This window comes from Hippoglossus hippoglossus, chromosome 4 (genome assembly GCF_009819705.1).
Source record: "Hippoglossus hippoglossus isolate fHipHip1 chromosome 4, fHipHip1.pri, whole genome shotgun sequence".
Classification (NCBI taxonomy): Eukaryota; Metazoa; Chordata; class Actinopteri; order Pleuronectiformes; family Pleuronectidae; genus Hippoglossus; species Hippoglossus hippoglossus.
In genome coordinates, this window is record NC_047154.1 from 6,266,644 (window position 1) to 6,289,520 (window position 22,877).

The 22,877-nt window shown below is 40.9% G+C and overlaps 2 protein-coding genes across 10 annotated transcripts in view; one reads left to right on the top strand and one right to left on the bottom strand.

Annotated features, from left to right (window-relative positions):
- Positions 1-700: 700 nt before the first annotated feature.
- LOC117759715 (sex comb on midleg-like protein 2) lies at positions 701-15,182 on the bottom strand. 3 transcript variants are annotated; one of them, XM_034581996.1, is made up of 15 exons: positions 15,020-15,182; positions 13,079-13,212; positions 12,027-12,101; positions 11,517-11,587; positions 10,848-11,082; positions 10,135-10,223; positions 9,796-10,039; positions 7,590-7,855; positions 7,407-7,500; positions 7,093-7,296; positions 6,815-6,976; positions 5,764-5,892; positions 5,136-5,354; positions 4,883-5,046; positions 701-2,450 (listed from the first exon to the last, which is right to left on the bottom strand). In XM_034581996.1, the coding sequence occupies exons 2-15, from the start codon at positions 13,098-13,100 to the stop codon at positions 2,325-2,327; spliced, it is 2,100 nt and encodes a 699-aa protein (XP_034437887.1). In that variant the 5' UTR covers positions 13,101-13,212; positions 15,020-15,182; the 3' UTR covers positions 701-2,324. The 3 variants fall into 3 exon arrangements, with proteins under 3 accessions (XP_034437887.1, XP_034437886.1, XP_034437885.1); XM_034581995.1 differs by having other exon boundaries at positions 4,883-5,043; positions 5,136-5,357; positions 15,020-15,180; XM_034581994.1 differs by having other exon boundaries at positions 5,136-5,357; positions 15,020-15,179.
- A 3,369-nt stretch (positions 15,183-18,551) lies between these two features.
- LOC117759714 (cyclin-dependent kinase-like 5) overlaps positions 18,552-22,877 on the top strand; it is a 34,596-nt gene continuing 30,270 nt past the window's right edge. For all 7 annotated transcript variants that reach the window (XM_034581986.1, XM_034581991.1, XM_034581990.1 and 4 more), the window contains exons 1-3: positions 18,552-18,788; positions 20,611-20,832; positions 22,671-22,705. In XM_034581986.1, the coding sequence (XP_034437877.1) occupies positions 20,769-20,832; positions 22,671-22,705 (99 nt within the window). In that variant the 5' untranslated portion in view covers positions 18,552-18,788; positions 20,611-20,768. The remainder of the gene's footprint in view (positions 18,789-20,610; positions 20,833-22,670; positions 22,706-22,877) is intronic.

Consider the following 22,877-nt stretch of genomic DNA (forward strand, 5'->3'; position numbering starts at 1 on the left):
CTCAAGTGTTCTCAAACTGTTATGACAGTCTTATTGCAGTCATTTTTCTTGTCGTAAACACGAGCAGGTCTGGTTTCTTTCTCGCGCCTGAGAGGTAAAGTTTCAAAACAAACGTCACACCGGCTGACGTGAGGAGTTCAGGGATGGAAATGCTGAGTTCTTCTGACTCAAAGTAGCTCTGTTCTCACTGTGCAAAGCGTGTGTGCTTTTTATGAGATAGACAGCTGGTTTCCTGAGTGAACTTTTGTTGGTAACACTGGTATAAAATAAAAACAATTCATCAACTTTGTTCCCCTCTTTTTAAAAAGCATCCTTAACGCAACCGTCCCGTTTAAACTCACTCAATCCAGATTTGTACTTGGATCGGCACCAAAGTGCACTAACTCACTTATCAGCCCCCTAAACATGCCAAATTTTTTTTCATCAAGGTCCAAGAGTTATTCTCTGAGAAATTGATGAAAATGTGGAAAAAGACAGTGAATTTCTTTTTCCTGGAATCATTCCCCTTTCTGGATCTGCACAAGAATTGAATGAGTTTTCCTCTTGGTCATGCTCCACCCCTCCATAAAACTTTATGAAGTGGTTTGTGTGTAATCGTGCTTTGAAATTAAAACCAACCGGGGAGAAAAGAGCACTCGAGCAAATTCCAGTGTTATAACAACAAACTAAAACAACAGATACCATTGTTGAGAAAAAATACATTTTGTGTGTATCTTGACATTTTAGTTAAGTTTATGTCCAATCCATCAACATAGAGGAGACTGCGATTATGATCTAACTGTAGCCAGCCACCAGGGGGCGATCCAAATGATTAGGCAGATACATGGAAATCCGTCAAGTAGTTTTTGCGTAATCCTGCTAACAAAAACTGGCGTACATGCTTTTTTGTTTGAAAAAAAAAAAAGGAAAATACACAACATCATAAACACGTATTGTTTATCTGGTGTGACATATTGGACATGTGACTTTTTTCAACACATTTTTCAAGTACTTTTAAAGACGATGCGAGAGGAGAAGATCAAAGCACTTCCATCCTGTGTTTGAATATCATATGGCACAAGGGAATAACAGGAAAATTCTGTTCAGTATCTTATTATAAACATTGTGCTACAAAAAGCTTGTACTAACAAAGACCACGTAAACCTGAGAGATGTCGTAGGTAAAGCAAGGCAGACTCTAGTACTGGGTTGAGTATCGGAACTAAAAGCACTACGTTAATTTTTAGAAAGCAGAAAGGAAATCAACTGTGAAATATATCCCTCCCCCCCACCCCCCACCCCTTTATCTTCACATTTCTAACTTATGTATATGATTTCTTTAAAATATTACCTTTCTACAAAATGTACATTCTGTCGCTGATATTCATGGTTAAACCCATAAAACTGTACACATCTGTTTTCATTGCTAACAGTGATTGTAACGGTCAAAAGTGACGATGCGGAGGCCGCCGGCAGACCAATGAGCTTAGATGATCGTGACTGATCCAAAAAAATATATAACACAAGAACTTTACATAGAAAGCCCTTAGAAATGTCGGGTTTGCACTTCCTCTGCAATCTGTCTGTTGAAATTGACGCTCCGGAGAGCGCGAGAACGGCACAGAGACCAGTGGGAGGCGACGTAGGGCCCGCGAAGACACAATAATACATGACGCCATGACAATGACCAAGCATCTGAATACGTCTGTCTAGCACTGAGTGAAAGAGGTGGAATGCACTGTCGTGAGCATTTTTCAGGAAGGGAGATACACCCATAGTGTAGGCATACAGGTGAGACAACAGCTATGCAACAGCACAGAGACCGAGAGCATCCAAATTCTCTAGAAAAGAGTAGGGAAGAACGTGTGATGGATTCTTTTTCAGTTTACCAACCCGTCCTGGAAATCCGTTGACTGGAAATTCAACAGTAATAGAAACATTATATAAGAAGAAACATTCTCCATCTTTGGGGGATCCAAAACCAGGATCAAAAGATTTCATCCGTGTAAAAAAAAAAAAGAAAAAAAAGAAATACATGTCCACATGTGCTATTCAATGTAAACACTACAGGGATTATTTTCCTTTGGGATTTCATTACGTCAGTGGCGTCTATTAGACTTGAACAGCTTCTCGCTCACTGATGAGGGGATGAGGTAACGTGTCAGCACGGCACACCTTCTCCACTCTGGAAGTCTGGACCAAGGTGTAACATGTATTCAGTCTCGGGAGGCGGAGTCTGGAGTAACACGTCGTCCCTGCGTGCCCCATGAGTCAGTGTCTAAGCGCCGGCTCCTTCGAGGCTTATTGCCCATGGGTCTGGCAGGAACAGGGCTGTCCTGCTTCCTGTTACACTTTGCCTTGTTTCAGCCGCTCTATGTGGTGACATAACTTCAGTGCGGGCCCCAGCTTCAGACCCATGTACTTCATGATCATGTCGCTCCGTAGCAGCATCAGGGCTTTTCCATCAATCTCCTGTTGAAACAGAGTGGGAAGTTAAATGAATCCACAGCAGCCACTCGAATAGCTTACTACTTAAAAGATACTTAAAAGATACTACTATCTTTTCATTTATAAACAGCATTTTTAAACTTAATCTCTGTCCACATAAGCGTTTTGAAGCATCTCTAGCAGAGTTGATGCATTTTTAAATGAAAATGTAGTTATGTGGATGAAGCCTCAGTAGAGCTCATACAGTAGAGCTCATAGGATTTTTTTTCATCAATATCTATGATTAACTCTCCGGGAAAACTGTGAAAATGTTCTGAAAAGTTCTATCTAACAATGTAAAAGACGGTGACAGAAAATTCCTGGATCCGCCCCCTGATGCGGGTCTACAGACATTTTTAATGGGTTTTTCCTTGACCAACTACGAATCCTTCCCCCAAATTTCATGGAAATTCGTTCAGTTGTTTTGTGTATTATTGCTCACAATCAAACACACAAACGCACAAATGAGCATAACCTCCTTGTCAGAGAAAACCCTGAACTTCTCTCCTGTCTGCAGGAGTGCGTGCGTGTGTGTGTGCATGTGTGTCTGCTCATCTCTGTCGCTCTTCACACAGACTGACAATCCCCATGTATTTAGTTCCTGTCACTTTAACTCTCATTTCCTGGCTGTGCCGGCACGTTACATCTCGTGTTGTGTGGCAGGTGAACTGCATCAGCGCATGTTTGACTTTTTTCAGTGTGTTTAAAAACATGTCACATAAAATCTTGAGCGGATCCAACGGACACAAGGTAAACTTCACACATGAACATGACAAACCCATGTTGCATGCTGCACCAGCGCGCCTGTGTCTGGGACACTGTTGCTCAGTGTGGTCAAGAGCAATAGTATAAAAATAGCTGCCATTACAAAATCTCAGAATCAATAATGGCTTTTATTGCTGTATAAGTAGAAACTACATCAGATAATGTGATGCAGCCCCACATCCTGTCAGTGGATTGGTCGTTATGAGGCCGTAACCTCTTTGTTTGAAGGTCTGTCTCTATCGATTTCTTCTTGGAGAATCTTGTTTTTCTCCCTCAAACACTGGAGCTCTATCTCCAGCTCACACCGACCTACATCATCAGCATTGATGTGTCTGATGGCAGCTGTAGTTCCAATGCTTGAAGAAATGGATATTGACTCTTGATCAGCACTGTCCTTGACGGGTGTGATGGCAGCTGCAGCTCCACGGCTTAAAGAAACGGAGGCTGACTCTTCCTCACCAGTTGTTACTGTGTCAATTGAAGACTCATCTGAGCTTGTTTCCAGTGTTATAAAAGGATGTTTAAGGGCTTCACTGGGACTAATTCTTCATCATTCAGGAGGTTTAAAAATGTCATCCTATCATATTCAAGCTCATCCTGTTTGTCCGGGAATCTCTGTACTGCATCTTCTAATTTCCACTCAGTGCATAACCCAACAGTAGGTGATCCTCTGGCTGACCCAGCGGATGTAAAATATTTTCATCCATTCATATGGTCAATTACAAGGGAAGATAGAGTCCAAAAGTTCAAGTCTGCGTGCATGAAGCCAATACTCTTGAGGGCTTCACAAGTGACTCAGTGGCATTTATTCCCTCTCACACATCAGGTCAGAAAGGCTTCTGTCTCGCATTTCAAAGGCGTAACAAGAGAAGTCCTTGAGCTCAAGATGGTCAATGAATAATAGTTTTTTCTGAGTCGAAGCTGCTTCCACCTCGTGAATGAAGCGATCTTTATTCATTCTTTGGATTTGTTTTGCTACCATCTCGGCTTCATCTACACCGTCACTGTGAGCCCATTATCGGGTACGCGCAGGTACTGCTGTAGAAATAAAAAACGTCTCTACTTCAAAACATTGGTAAATGATTTGACATTGTCATTGTGGAACATATTCTTGCAGGAAAATGTTTCCAAGTAAATCAAATGCTTTCCTCTCATGGTAAGTAAACAAGGTTTTTCCTGCATAGAGAAATGCGAGGCGGCTGCTTCCATCCAATTTCGTGCTGCCTCTGCCTCCCGACAAAATTAGTACTTGTTTAATTTGTTTAATTGGGTCTTTTCATATACGTTTGTTACCATAACCTTTATTTTTGACAACTGAAATCTGATCAGTTAATCTTTGAGTCCCAGAACCACTGGTCAAAATCTGAAAAAATGACCTAAGGATATATTTGATATATCATATTCAAGAAGCCTTCATCAGTTAATATTTGGCACAGATCTTCACTTACACTCACATATTCTCTCAAGGCGTTCTTAAGATAAGGCTTTCACATGTCAAAAAGGTTTTGTGAGGTCACTGTGACAATGATGTTTGAGCTTTGACCACAAAATCTTTGAGTCTAAGTGAGTGTTTGCACCAATGCCTCCTGCCACTGGCTGTTGCCTGTGCAGAGGTGTAAAGAAAACCAAGTTGTGATGTTGGGTGAACTCACATGTTTCCTGAACAGTTCAGCATGTGGCGCTAATGCTGTGGGGTCAGCATCCCTGACGAACTGCATGACCTCCTCAATGGTCCAGGAGGAGGGGTTTTTACTGGGCAGCTGCTGACTCTCACGATCAGACGCTGCAGCCTCAGGGCCGGTGGTGGAGCTGGCTGCTGCCAAAGAACAGCATACGCATTGATGATCAGAGGTAGAAGCAAGTATGCACACAAATTACATCTACTTCCACTGATCATTACTGTACCTTCAACTCGTCTGAGAGGCTGTGTGGAGCCGAGCTCTGCGGGGTTAGACGAGTGGCGGCGCATGGGTGTGCTGTTGCCTGGATGGTAGAGGCTGCTGGCCTGAGAGTGGTACTCTGAAGAACTCCGCACTGTTTGAGGACGAGGAGTCATGGAGTTGGAGGCAGAGTCCATGTAGCGTTGCTCCTTTATCATGCCATTCTCCTCATGGGGCAGAGTCTCTGCTGAAGAGACCAAAACACAAGAGACATTCAAATATCATTCTTTAAGAGCTGCTCACCTCTGAAACAATATCACATCAGAGTGGACACATGCAGGACATCAGCAACAAAAAAACACCTGATCGAATTAGTCATTTGCCCCCCCCCCCCCCCCCCCCAACACACACACACACCAGGATAACACATGTTTTGCTGGTGGACTTTTATTTTGGTAAATGTTACGTTTTTAGACTACGAACTGGAAGCAGCACCAAGGTTGAAACTGAAACATCCACTGCCCACGTAGATGTGAAATTCTTTGTAGATGTATTCTTCTCAAATCACATATATCACAGTGGAAATGAAATATATTGTGTAACTGTATGAAAGGCGTTACAAGTATTGAAAACTTGTGTGAACTGAGCTGTACCTTCTGAGGGGTGAGCTTCTGTGCGTAAATGTTTAGGAGACAGAGGGGCTGCATACAGTGGAGAGATTCCAGAGAGACTGCGTTTACTACCCCGAGCGAGAGAGGGAGCGTCCAACGCCTCTTCTTTCACTAGAACACAGAAACAAGGGAAAACACATTTTTAACATGTAGCCTATGACAAATAGTTAACAAATGAGGCATCTTGCCTCTCTTCTTTTTTTTAACACATTTCCTCTCTGCAAACAGGGTGATGTACGTGTTTATTTGCATATAGAGCGGGGGATTCTATCAAGAGTGGTCTGTCTGATCGGGTTGTATAATCTCCTCTACTGCGGTCCGCTGTGTGTGGCTACTGGGTGAGAGCCGGTCACAGCCCGGCAGGACAGACGCTGCGTGGTGCGAACAGGACGCACATTTCTCTTTCTCTGGTATTAAGGCCTTTCTTCGTCATCTATCTGTGATGTGAAAACATCAGATTTCCACACAGTCAGAGAACATTAAAATGTGTGTCCTGCTCACATAGATACAGGAGTTTAATGTGGCGCTGAATTGAAAAACAAAAGGAACAACTTGACAGTAATAATTGACATTTACTGAGTAGGAGTCAGCCCTGTAGTGTCTATTTGCATATAGAGCGGGGAAGAGAGTTCCGATCATAAGTGGCCACTTGGATCACCGACGACACATGTCAATTAGGCGTAAACAGGGCCGATACTCCTTTAAACGATAAGTGATCGGCAATCTGCCCCAAAAATCCTGATTGGAACACCCGTAAACACCACATGATCAGTTTCCTAAATATACCAGGGGTTTTTTTCATCAAGATCCAGGAATTATGGGTTCTTTCCTGACCCAAACCATATCACCCCTGAAGTCTTGTGGAAATCTGCTTGGTTGTTTTCGTGTAATCTTGCTTACAAAAAAATAACAAACCAACAAACAAACTGATGGGTGAAAACATAACCTCCTTGGCTGAGTTAAACTACCTACGATATGTCTCAGTTTTAGTTTAAGGACCAATAAATGTTGATTCGTGGTGCCTAGTTATTACCTGACTTGTTCCTGTCATAAGCAGAGAAGTGGCTGAACGGTTGGCTGCTGAACAGGTTGTCACATTGCAGATGACGACACATCGTCTCCAGGAACCGCAGCACGAAGGAAGCACTGGAAGCTGAAGGTAGTTTAACCACACGAACTACACCATCTGTCCTCACTGTGAAGAAGGACAACACCTTTCAGTGCTCAATCAATCATCTGTCACTAAAATGTCTTGGCTACTTGTACAGCCATCTGACAACTGATAGCTGTTGTGTGTGTGTGTGTGTGTACCTCTGACAACCTCTCCTCCTCCTGAATGAGTCTGCAGAGCAATGAGCAGGACTTTGGGCTGGTACGCACAGTCTACACATGACTGGACCACCTGCTGGAGCACAGCGTTGACTGGCCCCGGGCCAAAGTGGTCCGGCAGATGCTGCATCTGCTTCCTGTCCAGGTGCGGACCACAGTTCCCATGCTTATTTACATATACACACACTGAAATGACACAAACATTGAACAGATTAGATTCTAAGATAATATCTTTAATGAAGTGCAGAACATGTGATGGCTCATTAAGGGAAGCAAACAACAATTAATCAATTTACCTGTTGAAACCACTGAGTTGAGACTGGGGGGGCTTTCCTGTGGAACCTGGATGCTGGACAGCTGTGTCGGACCCTGCAGAATCTTGGACTTTCTCTGAAGAGACACAAGTTCATTTGTAGACACACAAACAAACAGAAAGTGAGAATAAACTACAGTTTAAGTATGTATTAGGAGGGTCGCACCTTGCTTCCAGGTTTGGGTCCTCTCTTCTTGTGAGGCTGAGGTACAAGCTGCGTGTTTTCAGATACGGCTCCGTTCTGGGCAGCCGCTGCTTCTGCCACAGCTTTGAGAAGAGCGATGGTTTCGCTCTTGGGCCGACGGCCCCGTACCCCCTTTCTGACAGGCAGGGGGGGCAGAGGGTTGGGGAGTCTGTAGGGGGAGTGCATGGAACGCCTGCTGGGCTTGGAGGGTGACACTGGGAGACTCTGCAAGTTCTTTGGGAGGGTAACTATAATCACAACATGAATACAGTAAATAAAAATGTCATTTACACAACATCATACTGAATGTGGCTTTTTGGAAAACTAAAAATAAGTTTTATTGGCACATTTAGTAGAAGGAAAACCAGCCATGAATATGAAAAACAGGAAAATAGTGTTGGCATGGAGCAAGCAGTGGTTTTCGGTTCCAAAGATTAAACTGTCTTTGGACTGAAAATGCGGACATGTTCTCAATCTGTTCAATGGGAGAGGATAATAAAAATGAAGAATGGCTTAAAACCTGTCTCCTTACTGTGGAGTCTCTCCTGGCTAATAAGGGAGACATTATCTCTTGACCTGGTGACCATCACAGTGAGCTGTACTGCTGCTGCTGGTCGAGAGGAAAGCTAAAGCAAAGAGATGGAGTGGTGCCAATCTGGGTTTGGACAGGAGCAACTCATCACTGCAAATGGTGGAGGAAGTGATGTCCCTTATATCATACATATCAAATGAATCATATTCATTGAGCTAAATAAATGAATATGATTCCAGAGTTAAAGATTGCACACATCTGCATCTACATAAAATCGCAGTATTACATGCACAGAATCCAGGACTAAAGCCCATTTACTGGGGCTGGTAAATATTTGTATGTTTCTGTGTGTTCTCAGGATTCCTAAACAATTCCAACACGCGCAGCAGAGTGCCAAATAATAAATCTTCATCCAAAACACAGCATGAGCTCAAAACACAGCCCACAGTGACGGAGGAGCCTCAGTATGCAGACTGATCAGCATTAGTTGGGGGAGGAGTAGTAAGGGTGTGTTTGGTTTTCCCAAACTCTTAGAGCGCACACATGAGCAGGTAAACGTATTTAAAAAGAAGAATAGAGCAGGAGTGTAGCAGCAGCAGTGTGTCATGTGTTCAGTGGTTGATAATGTTCCCATTGTCCATCCAGTCTTGTACACAAACATAGTTGAGTCATGGCTGAGCAGCTTTTATATATACAGATTTTTCCATGCACAAGGGCTATGATGTGAGGAACATAAATCCTCTTTCCTTCCTCCCTCGCTCTTGTAATTCTGCCTGTTCCATCCCGCCCACCTAAATACACATCCACAGGACTCTTGTGTCTGCAGAGTTTCACATGCAATGCACAGTATGTCTCCCACAGCTGTTCAGTGACAGCTCACGACACCAAAGTCTCTGAATGTCACTGCAGTTTATCAAGAGGGCCGTGTTGAAAACACCATGTTGAACTTGTTACTGAGCAACCCAACTTTCTTTGACAGTGCAGCCACGGTGACAGGAGCAGAAATAAATCTCTTAACATCCAGATTAACTAATGTGCATATGAAAAGATGCAAAATGTGAAAGAGATAAAAGGAAGTTTTACTTAAATAGGAAAATACTAAAATGTTTGTCTAAGCACATCGCAGCACTGTGCTCTATCACTAAGTTTGACTTTTCCTGGTTTAAACGCAATTGTTTAAAGTTTAAATTCTCAAGATTTTACAAATACTTGTTACTTTTATTTGAAGGTGCCGGCACTTTAAAGCCAAAACCACCAACAACCAATCCAGCTTCAGTCATTCCAAACCCCTGCACAATATTTAAAAACACAACTGCTACATTCAGTAAGACTGAAAACTTCTGTTCAGTGCCCTTCAAATACAGAAACAGTGAAATGTGCAAACATGTGTTACATCACATAAAGATCCAGAGGCAGAATTCAGGCTTTCTTTGTGTATATTTGACTATGGAAGACAACAAGACCAGATGATTCATGCTAATTGTGTTTATGATGTCATAGCTGTGGGTGCAGGTTTTTTTTGTAAGTGTGTGTGTGTGTATGTGGGGGTGGTGGTGGTGGTAAATGAAAGTGCATCATCGATTAAAAACAGCAGCTTCTGCCTCAAACCTCTCTGTATGTGTAGACTTGTGCTGCCACCTACAGGCTAACACTCACCACTGTTGCCTGGTGACTGGAGGCTGTGCTTGGTGAGGGAGCACCAGCCCACAGGAAAGATGTCCCGGGAGTCACACTTGCACCAGTAATCGAAGGCGCCCCTCCAGCCGTCGAACATGATGAACACCTCATCACCCCTTACTTCCCCAATGGTGGCAGGGCAGATTAGGTATGGGTTCTTCTTGTCCACAGCCTCCAGCTTCATGCCTGGCTTGAAGATGTTCTGGGGGGGCTTCGGAGGCTCCTAACAATGTGAGAAATATGCCCATTGCAGTTATTTATATACACACTACTAATAAGATTGTGAAATGTTAGTATAAAGCTTTTTTAAGTATGTACCTTTTTAAAGGCTGTTGCTGGGGCCATTTCTGCTCCATTCAAGGTTCTCAACAGAAACATGGGCCATGAGGACGCATTCATCCGGAATCCTGGAGGAGAGAATTCATTAAAATAAAGATGAGATGAAATATAAGAAGACCATATTTATTGTCAGTAACACACCATGTGATATGTTGGATCATTTCTAGCATTGTAAAAGAGAAAAAATATATTTTTCAGCATTAGTAAAAAAAAAATTCAGAATGCTAACTGGACTCGAATGGGTTGTTGTTGTTTTTTTAATTCAGAGATAATTCATGTCAGATGGGAGATATTTATGAAGCACTGCTGTTATTAATTTGTGAGGTTGCAAAAATTAACCGTTAAGTTCTTTGAATCAGTATATATTTACACATTCCAGATTTATTAAAGGATATAAAGAAAACATTTCTGAATCCAAATAATGATGATGATAATAAATGTTCCTCCACCAAGCAGCCTTTTCCAAAGTATGGTTCCAAAAATAATTATTTTCTGTTATATCTAATCAGTCTGCAATCCCTAATATACATTTTTTTACTGACCTTTTACAACCCTAATCACGGTGGTTCTGTGGATACCTGCTAGGTAATTCCTTTCGTCCTGTATTGTTGAGAATAACAACTAAGCAGTGTAGCCTACTTATAAGTAACGTCAAAATTGTGCTTTCATCCCACGATGCCTGACTCTCTTACCCAGTGGCGGCTGCAACATGTCTCCATTCTTCTCACAGGTGCCGATGGGCTGAATGTCAGAGGAATCTACCAGTCTCCAGAAATCATTGCTGTTGTCACTTCCATCCAGACGGAGACGCAGACGAACCCCAGTTAAACCCATCACTGTGGCAATGCAAACTGAAGTGGAATTGCGTGGGTCATGGGCTTCCAGCTTCATTCCCACTTTGAAGTCATTGGAGGGTGGGACACCAGCCTGGAGATAACAGGACAATGTCATCGTACATGCCACTGTTAGCACCTCACAAAACATGGCTGCAGCCAGGTTTAAATTATGTTTATTACAAAATCTGTTATAGCATTTAGTTGGAACAGAGACAGAACAAAGAACAATGTGCATTTGTGAAGTTGTGCACTTTTTAGAGTGGTGTGGCATATAAAGTAATAAATATAGAACATTTGAATGATTAGGCTAATCACTACAAGAAAAAAATCACAGAGCCACTGCTACTCCAGGAACAAAAACACCTATCGGACAAACTTAGAAACACAACTCAAACTGCAATACAAAAACAGCTCTTCAAAAGTATGCCAGTGGACTGACTGAGGCATCCAATTTGACACACTGCATACTTCTGTCTTCATGCAACTGGCCCCAGCTAAATATGAAATTAATCGAGAAGGACATACCTGACGATAACAGCTTGGTGGAGCCGGTGTAGATGATGTTTCTTTAAGATATTCTTCCCAGGTGAAAGCATCTGAAGAGGAAAAAGTAAAAAAAAAAATCAAAAAAGCCATTCCAAGCAACTTCTTTGTTTATAATTTATTAAATAAATCCAGCAAACACAATTAAGCAGTATGCCACAGTATAACCCGCTACTCATCTATGAACTGTGACAATATAAAGTATAAAAAGCTTAATTCCTGCTCACTTTTTCTCTGGGCCACTAGTATCAGTACGATGTGCATCCTTTATTTTATCAGTATGATGTGACCAAAACTCTATGCTTAAACCTGTTGTCGAAACCATTCAAGTAAAACATGGTGCAAATGTTTTAGTATCAAAAATGACTATAGGGTTCTCTTGATGCCATAAAGTTAAACAGTTCTTATTATATTGAATCAAAGTAATCTAAGGGACTAGGTCTCACAAATCAAAAGAAATACCATCTCAAAATACCAAAAAGTAAAGTTCACCTTTATTTGTTGCAGGAGTTGTACCAGTTGGTGGAACTGTTCTTCCTGGTCTGTCTTTTTTGCCATCTTTCTGATCTAAAAATGACACAGGTGATAACAACAATGTTTTAAAATGTATGAAAATACAAAAATTATTCAAACTAAATAAAACAAACTCTTTTTTTAGATTAAATCATCAGAAAGGGCAAAGAACCTACATTGAACTCAACATTTTTCACATGTGAAACGTTACAGTTACATTGTAATAACAAATCCAAATGTTGATACATGTAACAAACACTGATAAACATTTCTGAGGGACTTTGTGTCAGACAACATTTGTTAAATACTATACTAAAACCTGGAGCTGGGGACACTATCAAATGAATTAATGCCTTCAGTAAAATGTTCTAATTTACAATCATAATTATACAAATTAAGCGTTATTTTGTGCCATTATTTAAGTCCCTACACACCCATTGTAGCCACAAAGGTCTTTTCTCGTATACCTCTTTTACACCAAAGGTTGTGAGTGTATGCAGGTTTTTTGAAAGCAGGTAAACCCAATTCAAAATGGGAAGGACTCTGTTCCCATTGCCAATAGAGGAGTTTGCCTTTCTGTTTTTTCCCGCAAAGCCTCATGTTCGACATCACAAATGCACCGACAACTGAGGTGCTCTCCCACCTTGCTGTCTCGCCAAATCAGCGTGTTCACCCGGGTGTCACACGGTACCGACCGGCCCGTGTCTACAGGAGTGAACGACAATAGTCTCCATTCCCATTGCAGACAAAAGGCAGATGTTAGCTGTTGTTGGTGGATTTTTTGACCAATGGAAAAGGGCTTTTATAGTACCTGATTACACCTCTTCACACTACTCTGTATATTTGGGGAAATGGCATATTTTTCAAGGGTACAAAAATATGTTACCTATGTCCTGAAAAACTGTTTTATAATAATTGAGGTGAGACTGTTCATATGTAAAACTGTTATTTATGTTTTTGGCAATTTTGCCTATAAAACCTCAGAAATCAAGAACACTGTTACAGAACAAAATCAAATGACAACACCTTGCCTTTTAGCTGGGTTTTTCCCATGGTGACGTGTGACCAGTGGAGACACTTCAACGATGATGACCGATGGTGACACCTCTACAATGACAATCAAGGTGCGGGACGTCGACCCAGTATGCTCCGGTGTAGTTTTGTCCTAAAAATATCAAACATGAAAATATTTGATATGAAATGCTGTACACACAAATACACAACATAACAGCTCCACAGATTAGTTCATTCAAGCATATGAGGTAGTATCAAAACTACAATGTTGTTCATTAGCCTCATGATACAAAATACAAGGGCTTTCAAGGCTAGATCAATGCAGATGAAATTTGATTTATTGTGAAGAAATCTACAGTTTTTGTATGTGATTGTAGCTGCTTGTCTTCTTGAATATTCAACGTACCATTTCCATACATTAAGTTGGGAACCAATATGTGAATGTAAATGTCAATAATACAAAAGCTGCAACTAATGATTTTTTTCCCACCGTTAATCTATCAATTATTATCACTTAGTAACAAGAGAAAACAAGAGAAATGCTCATCACAATTATCCAGAGCTCAACATCTATAACTCGGTTGTTTGGTCTAACAAACAGTTGTAGCTATAAATAGTTTTACATTTACAATGATGTAAGAATAAAAGAGGAAATACAGTTATTTAAGAAGCGGTTTACTGCAAATGTATCTCAACAACTTATCAACTAGGTATTTTAGCTGAAGTACGCACAACTAAGCTTGCGCACAACCAAAAATAATTATGCATGTTTTCAAGTTGCTACTTGTAATTACATGTGCTTCTGACTTTCTGTCAAGCAGCTACTGATGGTTTATCTCAGTGTACTTTGTCAAACGGAAAGTCAGGTCTAGCTGTGAGTGTTGGTTCCGTTTGGAAACAAACAGAGAAGTAGCTCTGGAAATAACCTGCAGCACATGAAACCTGGAGGCAAGAGGCGCAGTGATGCTGACAGAGGGGGGGACTTGGAGTGAAACCCACCACAGCCCTGTTCATGAGAGAGGTATTCCAGTAATGGACACTCCCCACGGAAACAGGAGGGCTGAGACAGGGTGGGTTTTGTTCCGGCCTCTGCTGCTGGACTGGGACCGACCCTGTGACACTAAACTTTTACCAGACTCCAGTACAATGCTAATGAGTCCCCCCTGGGTCTCGTGTGGGAGAAGACTCGCTCAGAAGTGAGCTGGGTCACACGAAAACAAAACTGATGTCCTACATTTGCTGGGATGGAACAGGCTGTAAAGCGTCGTCGGGTCAAATCACCTTTCACAGTAAAAACAGTAGCTGACTCAACGCGGTGACGGTCAAATGAGCCATGTTGGATGACTAACGTTATTCCACTGAAGCTAACGCTGCCGTGTGATGAGCCACATTAACGCTAACGTTGTACACAATGACCTGACTGCTCCCTGTAATATCTAACGTTACATCAGAGCGTGGTCTTATATCTGAAGACGAATATGTTTCCACTTTCTTCTGTTTTCCTCCTCCCCCCCCCCTCAGCGTTAACTGTTAGCGGGCTGGTTATGTCATCTCACAACACCCTTTCAATATCAACTTGCTTGTTAACAGCTAGCTAACACACCGAGGTAACGCTGGGTGTAATTTACTTTATGTATTACGATATAATTAAGCAGCTGTTGTTATTACTATTTCAAAATGGTGCGTCTTGGCTATCGAGCGCCGTATCTGATGTATAACAAGAACACTTTGACGTTCCAGGTAATAGCCGGGGCCCAATGTTGACAACTGGGACTGCCTGATTTGCTAGCAACCGCTGCTGGCTAATAACTAGGTCGGCTAACCTTAGCGTTAACGTGAACCCTCTGAGAGCAGTTTCCTCCATGTTATCAAGGAGAATTACACACAACCAGGGTCGTTCGGCTTCTAGCGACATTCTTCCTCAACTCTACGTTATCGATTCCGGGGAACAAACTTACAAGTGCCGTCTGTTTTCCGACTGAAGATCCACTTTTCTCTATTCGTCAGCTGCCATTTTTCCACGAATGTAGTGTATTCTTACACGCATGTAAGTTATGCCAAAGATAGGGTTGTACAGAGAGCAGAGGGGAGCCACGACGCGGGGCTGAGTCTGTAGGTCCAGTTCGGTGGGCCAATGAACTCCTGTGTTACTCAAACCTACAGCCAATAAAGGAGAGGCTTGTTCATTTGGTCCAATCAGCGCCGGGGCTACTCGCTCTGTAGATTATGGATTCCAGAAAGCAACACGAGTGATCCATCTTCACTTTCGCTCGTCTTTACAGGGTCTTTCTCGTGCATCCCCTCCTCTGGTTCGAAAAGGATCCACAAAACATGGACCTTCGACTGAAACTCTCTGATCACTGACTCTTTCTGCGGGAATCAACTTATAATAAGCTGCTATTTTAATAACTAAGGCGGGGGGGAGCAATCCTACTGGAAGTAAACAAAGTACAAGTAAACAAACTGAAGTAAACCAAATTATAAACAGAATAATTGTTCTTATTAAATAGACGAAATTTCATAATTAAACATATTACAATTATAAAATAGTAATTATATGAAATTAAATTAAATGTTAAAATATACTATTATACATACAAAACTGAAACCCCAACTGTTTCAATTCAAAGTAAGACAATAAATTAGAATAATAATTCAAATAAATACATTCAAACAACAACAATAACTAAATAAAACAAGAGAAAGTTCTATGTCAGTTAAGTGTAAAAAGGTCACAACCTGCTCACAAATACATTAGGAAGTTGTGCGTCAGCAGCAGTCAAACAGAAGAAAGGTGACTCAGAATCATTGTCCTATGCTAGTTCTAGACCGGTGGGGTTTTCCCCTCCTACATTTCCCTATCAAGTTTATGTTATTATAACCATACGCTATCAAACATATGTTGTCACTAATAAAACAGACTTCAGGAAAACAGGCTGCTGATATCTTTGTGTTATTTGCAAATGATTGCAAGTTATATATACTGACTGACATTTATGTCTCCACACAGACCAGGGAAAAGCGGACCCATTTTTTGCATTACAAAATAGTTTCCCATTCTCTTGACAATTGCTGAGGTTGTGGTTTTTCATTTTAACTGGCTCTGTTATTCAGTAACAACCGGCTCAATGGCACTGACTGGCTGGCTCTTGCTCTGATTTTTCCTTTGTTCCATCTCCAGTAAGTTACAGGAAAACTGCAGCCTGCTGTTTGCTCTGCTTACATTTCAGAAATTGCGTTATGTATTATATTTATTTAAAATTTCAAAGATTTTTTTTTGTTAACACAAATGTGTTAGTTATGTGCCCTACAGTTTGAAATTGAGTAAATAATTTAAATTTCTATTTGTAATGTACAAAACATAGCAAATACTACTAACTGTTACTCAACAAACAGACTCAGGTATTTGAATTAGTAAAGGATACATTTATTTGTTAGTCCAGTAACATTGTAGCCCTTGTGTTAATGTGATCAGTACTATAATAATCCAACTACTAGCAGGAAAATTTGGTTCTTTGAAGCAGGTGGTTCATTTGTGGTTTTACAGTCAATTATAAGGTTTCTTATGTAAGTATTTTTTATATTCTGCCTCTAGTGTTTACTCATTGGTATCTTCAGGAGTTTTGCAGGTGTGTGTGGGTGACCGGACTTGCTTGTGTTACTCGGGGACGTTTCACCTCTCGTATGGGAGTGTGAGGCAGGTTTTGTAGCAATGTGTTCCATTTTGTTTGTATGATTATTGCTATATAAATAAAGTCTGATTGATTGATAGATTGATAATCATATCAGCGCTACTCAGTGGTGAAGATTGACTCAGACACACACAATAGTAGTAATTTACTCTTAAAATAAAGCACATACAATAAAGAAGTATTTTGTCTTAGTTTTCAGTTAGAGGACATATTTTAATCAATGGGTTTTTAAACCAGCCTGTGGCATAAAACCAAACTGCTTCTTTTCTTACATATGAAAACTTCCTTAAATCAAAATGTTCTTCAGTGGTTTCTAACACTTTCTCCAGTAATATTTACTCTAAGTTTCTAAAATGTTCAGCCCCAACACCCAAAATAACAGTGTCAGACATTCGAGACCCCTTTATACCAAAGGATATTGATTTGGGGGGGACACAAATAATCAACTCTATGCACATGTTGCAGTAGTACCTGTGTTGCTATAAATTGACTAAAATGCAATTGATGCTGTTACGACTCTAACATAATCTACACTCTAAACTCTAAAATGCAATACTCTTTCTTCAATCTTTAGTAATAATTATGGCTAAAATATGTCATATTTAATGGTTTTTAAATTGTATTTATCATTTTGCGACCCCCCCAGGGGTCTTGACCCTTAGTTTGGGGACCACTCCTCTGAGTCACTGACAGAATCATGGAGGTTGGGGCTGCAACAACTACTCTGAGATGGTTCATCTCTTTAATTATCATAGATATTCATAGAAGTCTCACCCCATGCCACCATATCTGAAGCAAACCTACTTTAGTTGATCCCTTGTAATGGATGAAATTAGCTGTTTGTTTCAGTTTTGGGTTCATCCTGTGGGTGGCAGCATTGTTTTATATGGTTATACACACGGGGGTAAATATATAGACCCTGGAGTGCGTTTAATGTCAGTAACTCTGATTTGGTCTGAATTAAATGGAGTTTATGGGGAAAAAAACACACACATGATCTTATTATGAGGTTTATTTTGCTTCGTGCTCCTTAAAATGCGTCCAAGAGGCAGGTTTGTACCTTTATTTTTTTCTGTCCATAATAATGTGGAAAAGAAAAGTATACAGTATATTAGATATACATTTACTTCAGAAAATATTTGATGTAATCTGTATGCCTATAATCCCTATAGAATAAAGAAAACTTCTCACAACAGTACATAATAGATTTGTGAGTAAAATTAATTCAAACTCATTAAGTGAGTAAAATTATTTCAAACTCATTAAGTAAAATTAATTTGTGCATGGCGGCCTCTGAGTTTATTCTATCATGTGTGAAATTATCTTCTTATTGGATAAATTTGACTGTTGTCAAGGGACACTTTAATCTCTACAGCTCTCCTCTCATAGAAGTAGCAAAATCACATTGTTCCTCTAAGTAAAAGTGCGTAAATTTCATAATAAGAATGATTCATCTCTTCCTACAGCTGCCTCCATACAATTGTGGAGTGAGAATACAGGACACCCTTGAGCAAGGCACCTGTTTCTCAGCTCGCTGTTAATTAACTTAAGGTTCCTGTGGCTGTCGATACACTTTGATTTGTCTTTGATGTCATTATACTGAGAGCGGGGTGTGATCTTGTGAATTATGTAATTGAGAAATTAGAACAATATTATCCTGCCTCATACAAAAACACCCTCAGACCGCAGCACGGCTTGTGTCCCACTCTGCTCTCTGATTGGTCAAAGGCGAGGGGGCGTCGGCATAAACAAGCACCTCGGCCGCTCTCATTGGTCCGCCGGCTCGCCGCTCACAGCTGTTGCCTGGTGATCCGCTCGCAGCTTGTCAACCGCACGATCCAGTTACTGTAGCTGCAATGAAAATATCTCCGCTGGTGGGTGGATAAATGGGCCCGGGTCCATCATTTCCCACCAAACACTGACCGAGTGAGCACTTTACTTCATCGTGTCGCAGACGAGACCGCGGAGCTGCTGCTTTAACGTGAATTCTCCTCAGCTCCGGCTCGCGGCGAGAGGCAGCGTCACCGAGCTTCAGGTTTGTTTTGAGCCAATTTGCGGGTTTTTTGTGTGTTTTGTAAATCAGGCAGCGCAACGGAGCTACTAGCTCAACGTTAACGTAACTAGTCCTGGTTGGAGAGAGGCTAACTGGGGAGGACTAAGTTAGCCGTGTGTTATTGGACTTGTTGGATTAATTGCTGCTCTGCATTGAAAATGTGGGAGATACGTTCATTCTGTGGGCAGCACACACACACACACACACACACACACACACACACACGCGCACACACGCACAGAATTATGATTTCACAGCCATTTCATTTTTTTCTCTATGTGAGAGAATTGTAACATGAAGCAACAGGACAGGTGTGTGACAGCAATGTACATATACAGCAATTATTTTGACTTTATACAAAAAAAATATGATTTAAAAAATCCCAAATCTAAATCAAATATGTAAGCCTATGATAAAGGTAAATGTCTGATGGTTGTTTGTGCTGTTCTGTCCTTGTGTTCCTCTCTTTACCGCCAATGGCTTTGATGTTGTAAAGCTGTGTCTCTTGTAAAATTCTTACCATTATGTGTTAATGTGATGTATATCAACCCAATCTGGACGTAAATAACAGAGCCATGATCGTATGAGGAGGTTTAAAGGTTCTGTAATATGAATTCCACCAACCCAGGCCATTACCACGCATGAGTCATTCTGTTGATACAGACCAAATATATGATCCACAGCAATGCCCAGTGCATTCCTGATCATATTAGTTTTCTAGTTCCAGGCCAGGAGAGTATATTGTTGCTATAAATCTGCTCAGGGAAAACAATGGGCTGCATGGCAATGCGTGTAGGCTGTGCACTGATGAGAAGTACAGAGTGGGTTAACGGGCTCAGGTTTAAAAACAGGTTTCAAACAGTATCTGTGACGCTGTCAGTGTTTAAGTTTGCCCACAGTATACCTGTGTTGATGGTGTGCAGCTGAGTAAGATAGGGGAGTAATAGACCACACAGTGATGTTAAGTGTTCTGGGAGACTGAGTTTATTTTGGTGTCGAGGTTTTGCATACTGATGAGCAGCTCCTGTGCCCACAGCACCGTAGGAGACTGGGGAGTGTGAGTAGGCTATATGCGAGTCCTTGAGCGCTCCAGCAAGGAGAAGATGAAATGGAGAAAGTGGTGTCTGGAGTCTTATCTGATTCAATAAGAGTAAAGAGTGTGTGTGGATACCAGAGGAGATGCTTTGATTACATCAAGGGCTTGTTTGTTTCACTCTGAGAAAAAGGAAAGTGAAATAATTTTTATAAGGTTCACTAAAATCAGGTTGTGTGAGGCACAGTATAGGACCGGTAACTACCCAATTTTATGTTAAAGGCGCACTTTGCCGATTTTTACACATTAATGTAAGCTTGCTCAATAGGTGGGTTACTACTCAGCCCGTGAAAACACTTGAGTCTTTAAGTAGTTGATCTGTTTTTATAAACTGAAGGCATGGAGGAATTTTATGACAGGTAGGTTTGATGTAGATGATTTTAAATTGCAGCCACAGATCCGTGGGATTCAGCATTCAGAAGCTCGACTTATCATGCCGACTAAAAGTCAGGACGGCTTTACCACTGCTTTTTAGAATGAGTTAATTCAAAGAGATGGAGAAGCTGAGAAGTAGTCCTGTGCCATTTGAAGTCAACTGACCAACACGTGAAAGCCCCTTAGCTGTCTCTGAGAATCTTAACTATAAATTAGTTAATACAATAATAAAATGTTTTAATTCTTTTTACCTGTGGTTGGTAGACAACTGATGCACTTTTAAAAGTGAGGATAACACTGTATATATTTTAATTTGGTGCAATATTTTCTGTGCAGGTTGAAGCGAGCCCCGACTGAAGGCATGTGGTGGATATTATGGCTCACAGCCGGCGCACACCTCTTTGGAGCCAACAACTGGCCGGCTCACGCCACCCTGTAGCCGGGCCTCCTCCACCTGAGCTCCATGCACCTCACGCAGTGCACCTTTTGACTTCATGAAGATCCCTGACATCGGTGATGTAATGAATAAATTTGAAGTCCTTGGGATCGTGGGTGAAGGTGAGAGTGCTCATTTACTTTAAACATAACTCTGTGAAACAGCATATTTTGAATGCACACATCTGCAGCAGTGAGTCCAGTCCAGTCATCAGCCAGAGCCTCTCGTGTGAGGCAGCATGCTCACCACTGTGTTGTAGGGCTGTTCACTGTGCAATCATTTGATTGTTTTTATCCAATTTGCCTGAGGAACAAAGGATGGTAGAAGCTGATGTTCATGACTGAGCAAAACCATTGAGGTCAAGGAGACTTTTCGAAAAACATTTGTCATCACAGAATTGTAATGTTACATAAAAAACTGAAAGTAGAGGCTGTGACCTGGATTCACTCTCTTGTATTGTTAGTATTGTAGTTTTTGAGTTATTCAGTTTTATTGTTGCAAATGTCAGTGCAGCAGGGTGATTACATAATTAAATCCAGCCAAAATGCCTCTCAAGGCTTTTCTCTTTCTTTGAGCTTTGGTTAATATAAAGTGGCAGAGGCCCTGAAGTGAGGCCACCCACTTGTCCCAGTTTCTACACCCCTACTCCCACATCCTAGAAATGTTATAATGCAAGTATAATGTGTCAGTAGAAGACACAGGGAAACTTTAAGCTGGTTTGTGGAAGCTGAGTGCCTGTCCAACGATGAGTGCGTCTGTAAGGAAGTCAGCACTTTTAGTGCCACATTAGTCTGTAAAGTTGTGGAAGTTTTTCAGTCCAGCTCTGCCTTGGCACTCATGGCACTGTGCGCTCCATTTGATCCAGCATCACAGATTTAAATGATCTTGAGGTCAGTCACTTTTGTTAATGATTCAGGACTGAGTGCTGCATGTAGGCTCACCCTGACAAACAAGAAAAATTATCTTATGTAATTATCTGTTCTTTCTCATCTTAGGAGGAAAACAACAAAGGGCATGATTGTAGTTTTACATCTTTTGGTACATGGACTACAATTGATGGTGTTTTTGTTTTTGTAGTGATTTGTTCTAACCATCTGATTTGTCAAAAATTTAAAAAAGTGGTAAACAACCAAGATTTCAGAGTCAGTAGGTGAACAGCTAATATTTTTTATGCAACAAGGTGGATTACAGACATGGCATCCATGTTTTTTCATTGTTTGTCTTATTTCTGGTAAGTAAGTCCATGGAATAAATGTGTATTAGCAACAAATTCTCATTTTGAAAACAGTCACAACTGCATCAGGATAAACTATGTTAGAGAGAATGGAAATATTTTAAAAGCAGCATTTTCAATTGAGTAGATGATTTCTTTTAGCAATGATGAAGGAGCGCTGAGAACTTCATCATTAGCCTGTACAGTTCAAGAATTTGTGCGTGTGTGTGTGTGTATATATATATATATGTGTGTGTGTGTGTGTGTGTGAGAGAGAGCGAGTGACTGCCAGGGTCAATAACATCAGAACTGTGGTAGCTGGCCAACGCTTGTGTCCTACATTCTGAGCCACCTGTCCTTTTACAGAACAGTATGTTTTTCCATAAATCATGTGAGACTCATTTAAAGCCCTCTTAGCTTTTATTATATCAACATGCTGAAATAAAATGGGTCCTGGAGTTGTTTGCACTTGTTGGCATTATCGGTCAGCTCATTTCCTGTGAGACTGAGAAACATCCTAAGTCAAGCCAGTCTTTGTTTATTTATGATTATAGACCATTCTGGTGTGTTCATCATACATTGATGTATTTAAACAGAATCTGAGCTGTCACTTTTGATTATTTTATGAACATCTGCTTTTAAGTGCTTCTTGAAAAGCAAAAGTAGTAAAAAATGAATAATCTGAATATTCATGAAAAGATTAGCTCTTGTAAATCTCAGTCAGTCATGCAGTTTGCTTCTTTTTAGGTGCCTATGGTGTTGTTTTGAAGTGCCGACACAAGGTAAGATCTTGTCAATTTTAATATCACCTCAGCCGCTTGTTGTTAATTGGTCTTGTCAAACCATTTCAGTCATCTGTTGTTTTACAAGTCCTTATCTTGTTGAATTTTTCCTCATGAAGGAAGGACGTTTGTTGTTATCGATACTTTTCTTCTTGTTAACAAATTTCATGAA

Excerpts from the sequence above, each read along its gene's own strand:
- LOC117759715 (XM_034581994.1), bottom strand. The coding sequence starts at position 13,100 with ATGGGAAAAACCCAGCTAAAAG. Across the intron at positions 12,102-13,078 it reads GGGAAAAACCCAGCTAAAAG|ATCAGAAAGATGGCAAAAAA; the intron begins GCAAGGTGTTGT and ends TGTCATTTTTAG. Across the intron at positions 7,297-7,406 it reads CAACTCAGTGGTTTCAACAG|TGTGTGTATATGTAAATAAG; the intron begins GTAAATTGATTA and ends GTGTCATTTCAG.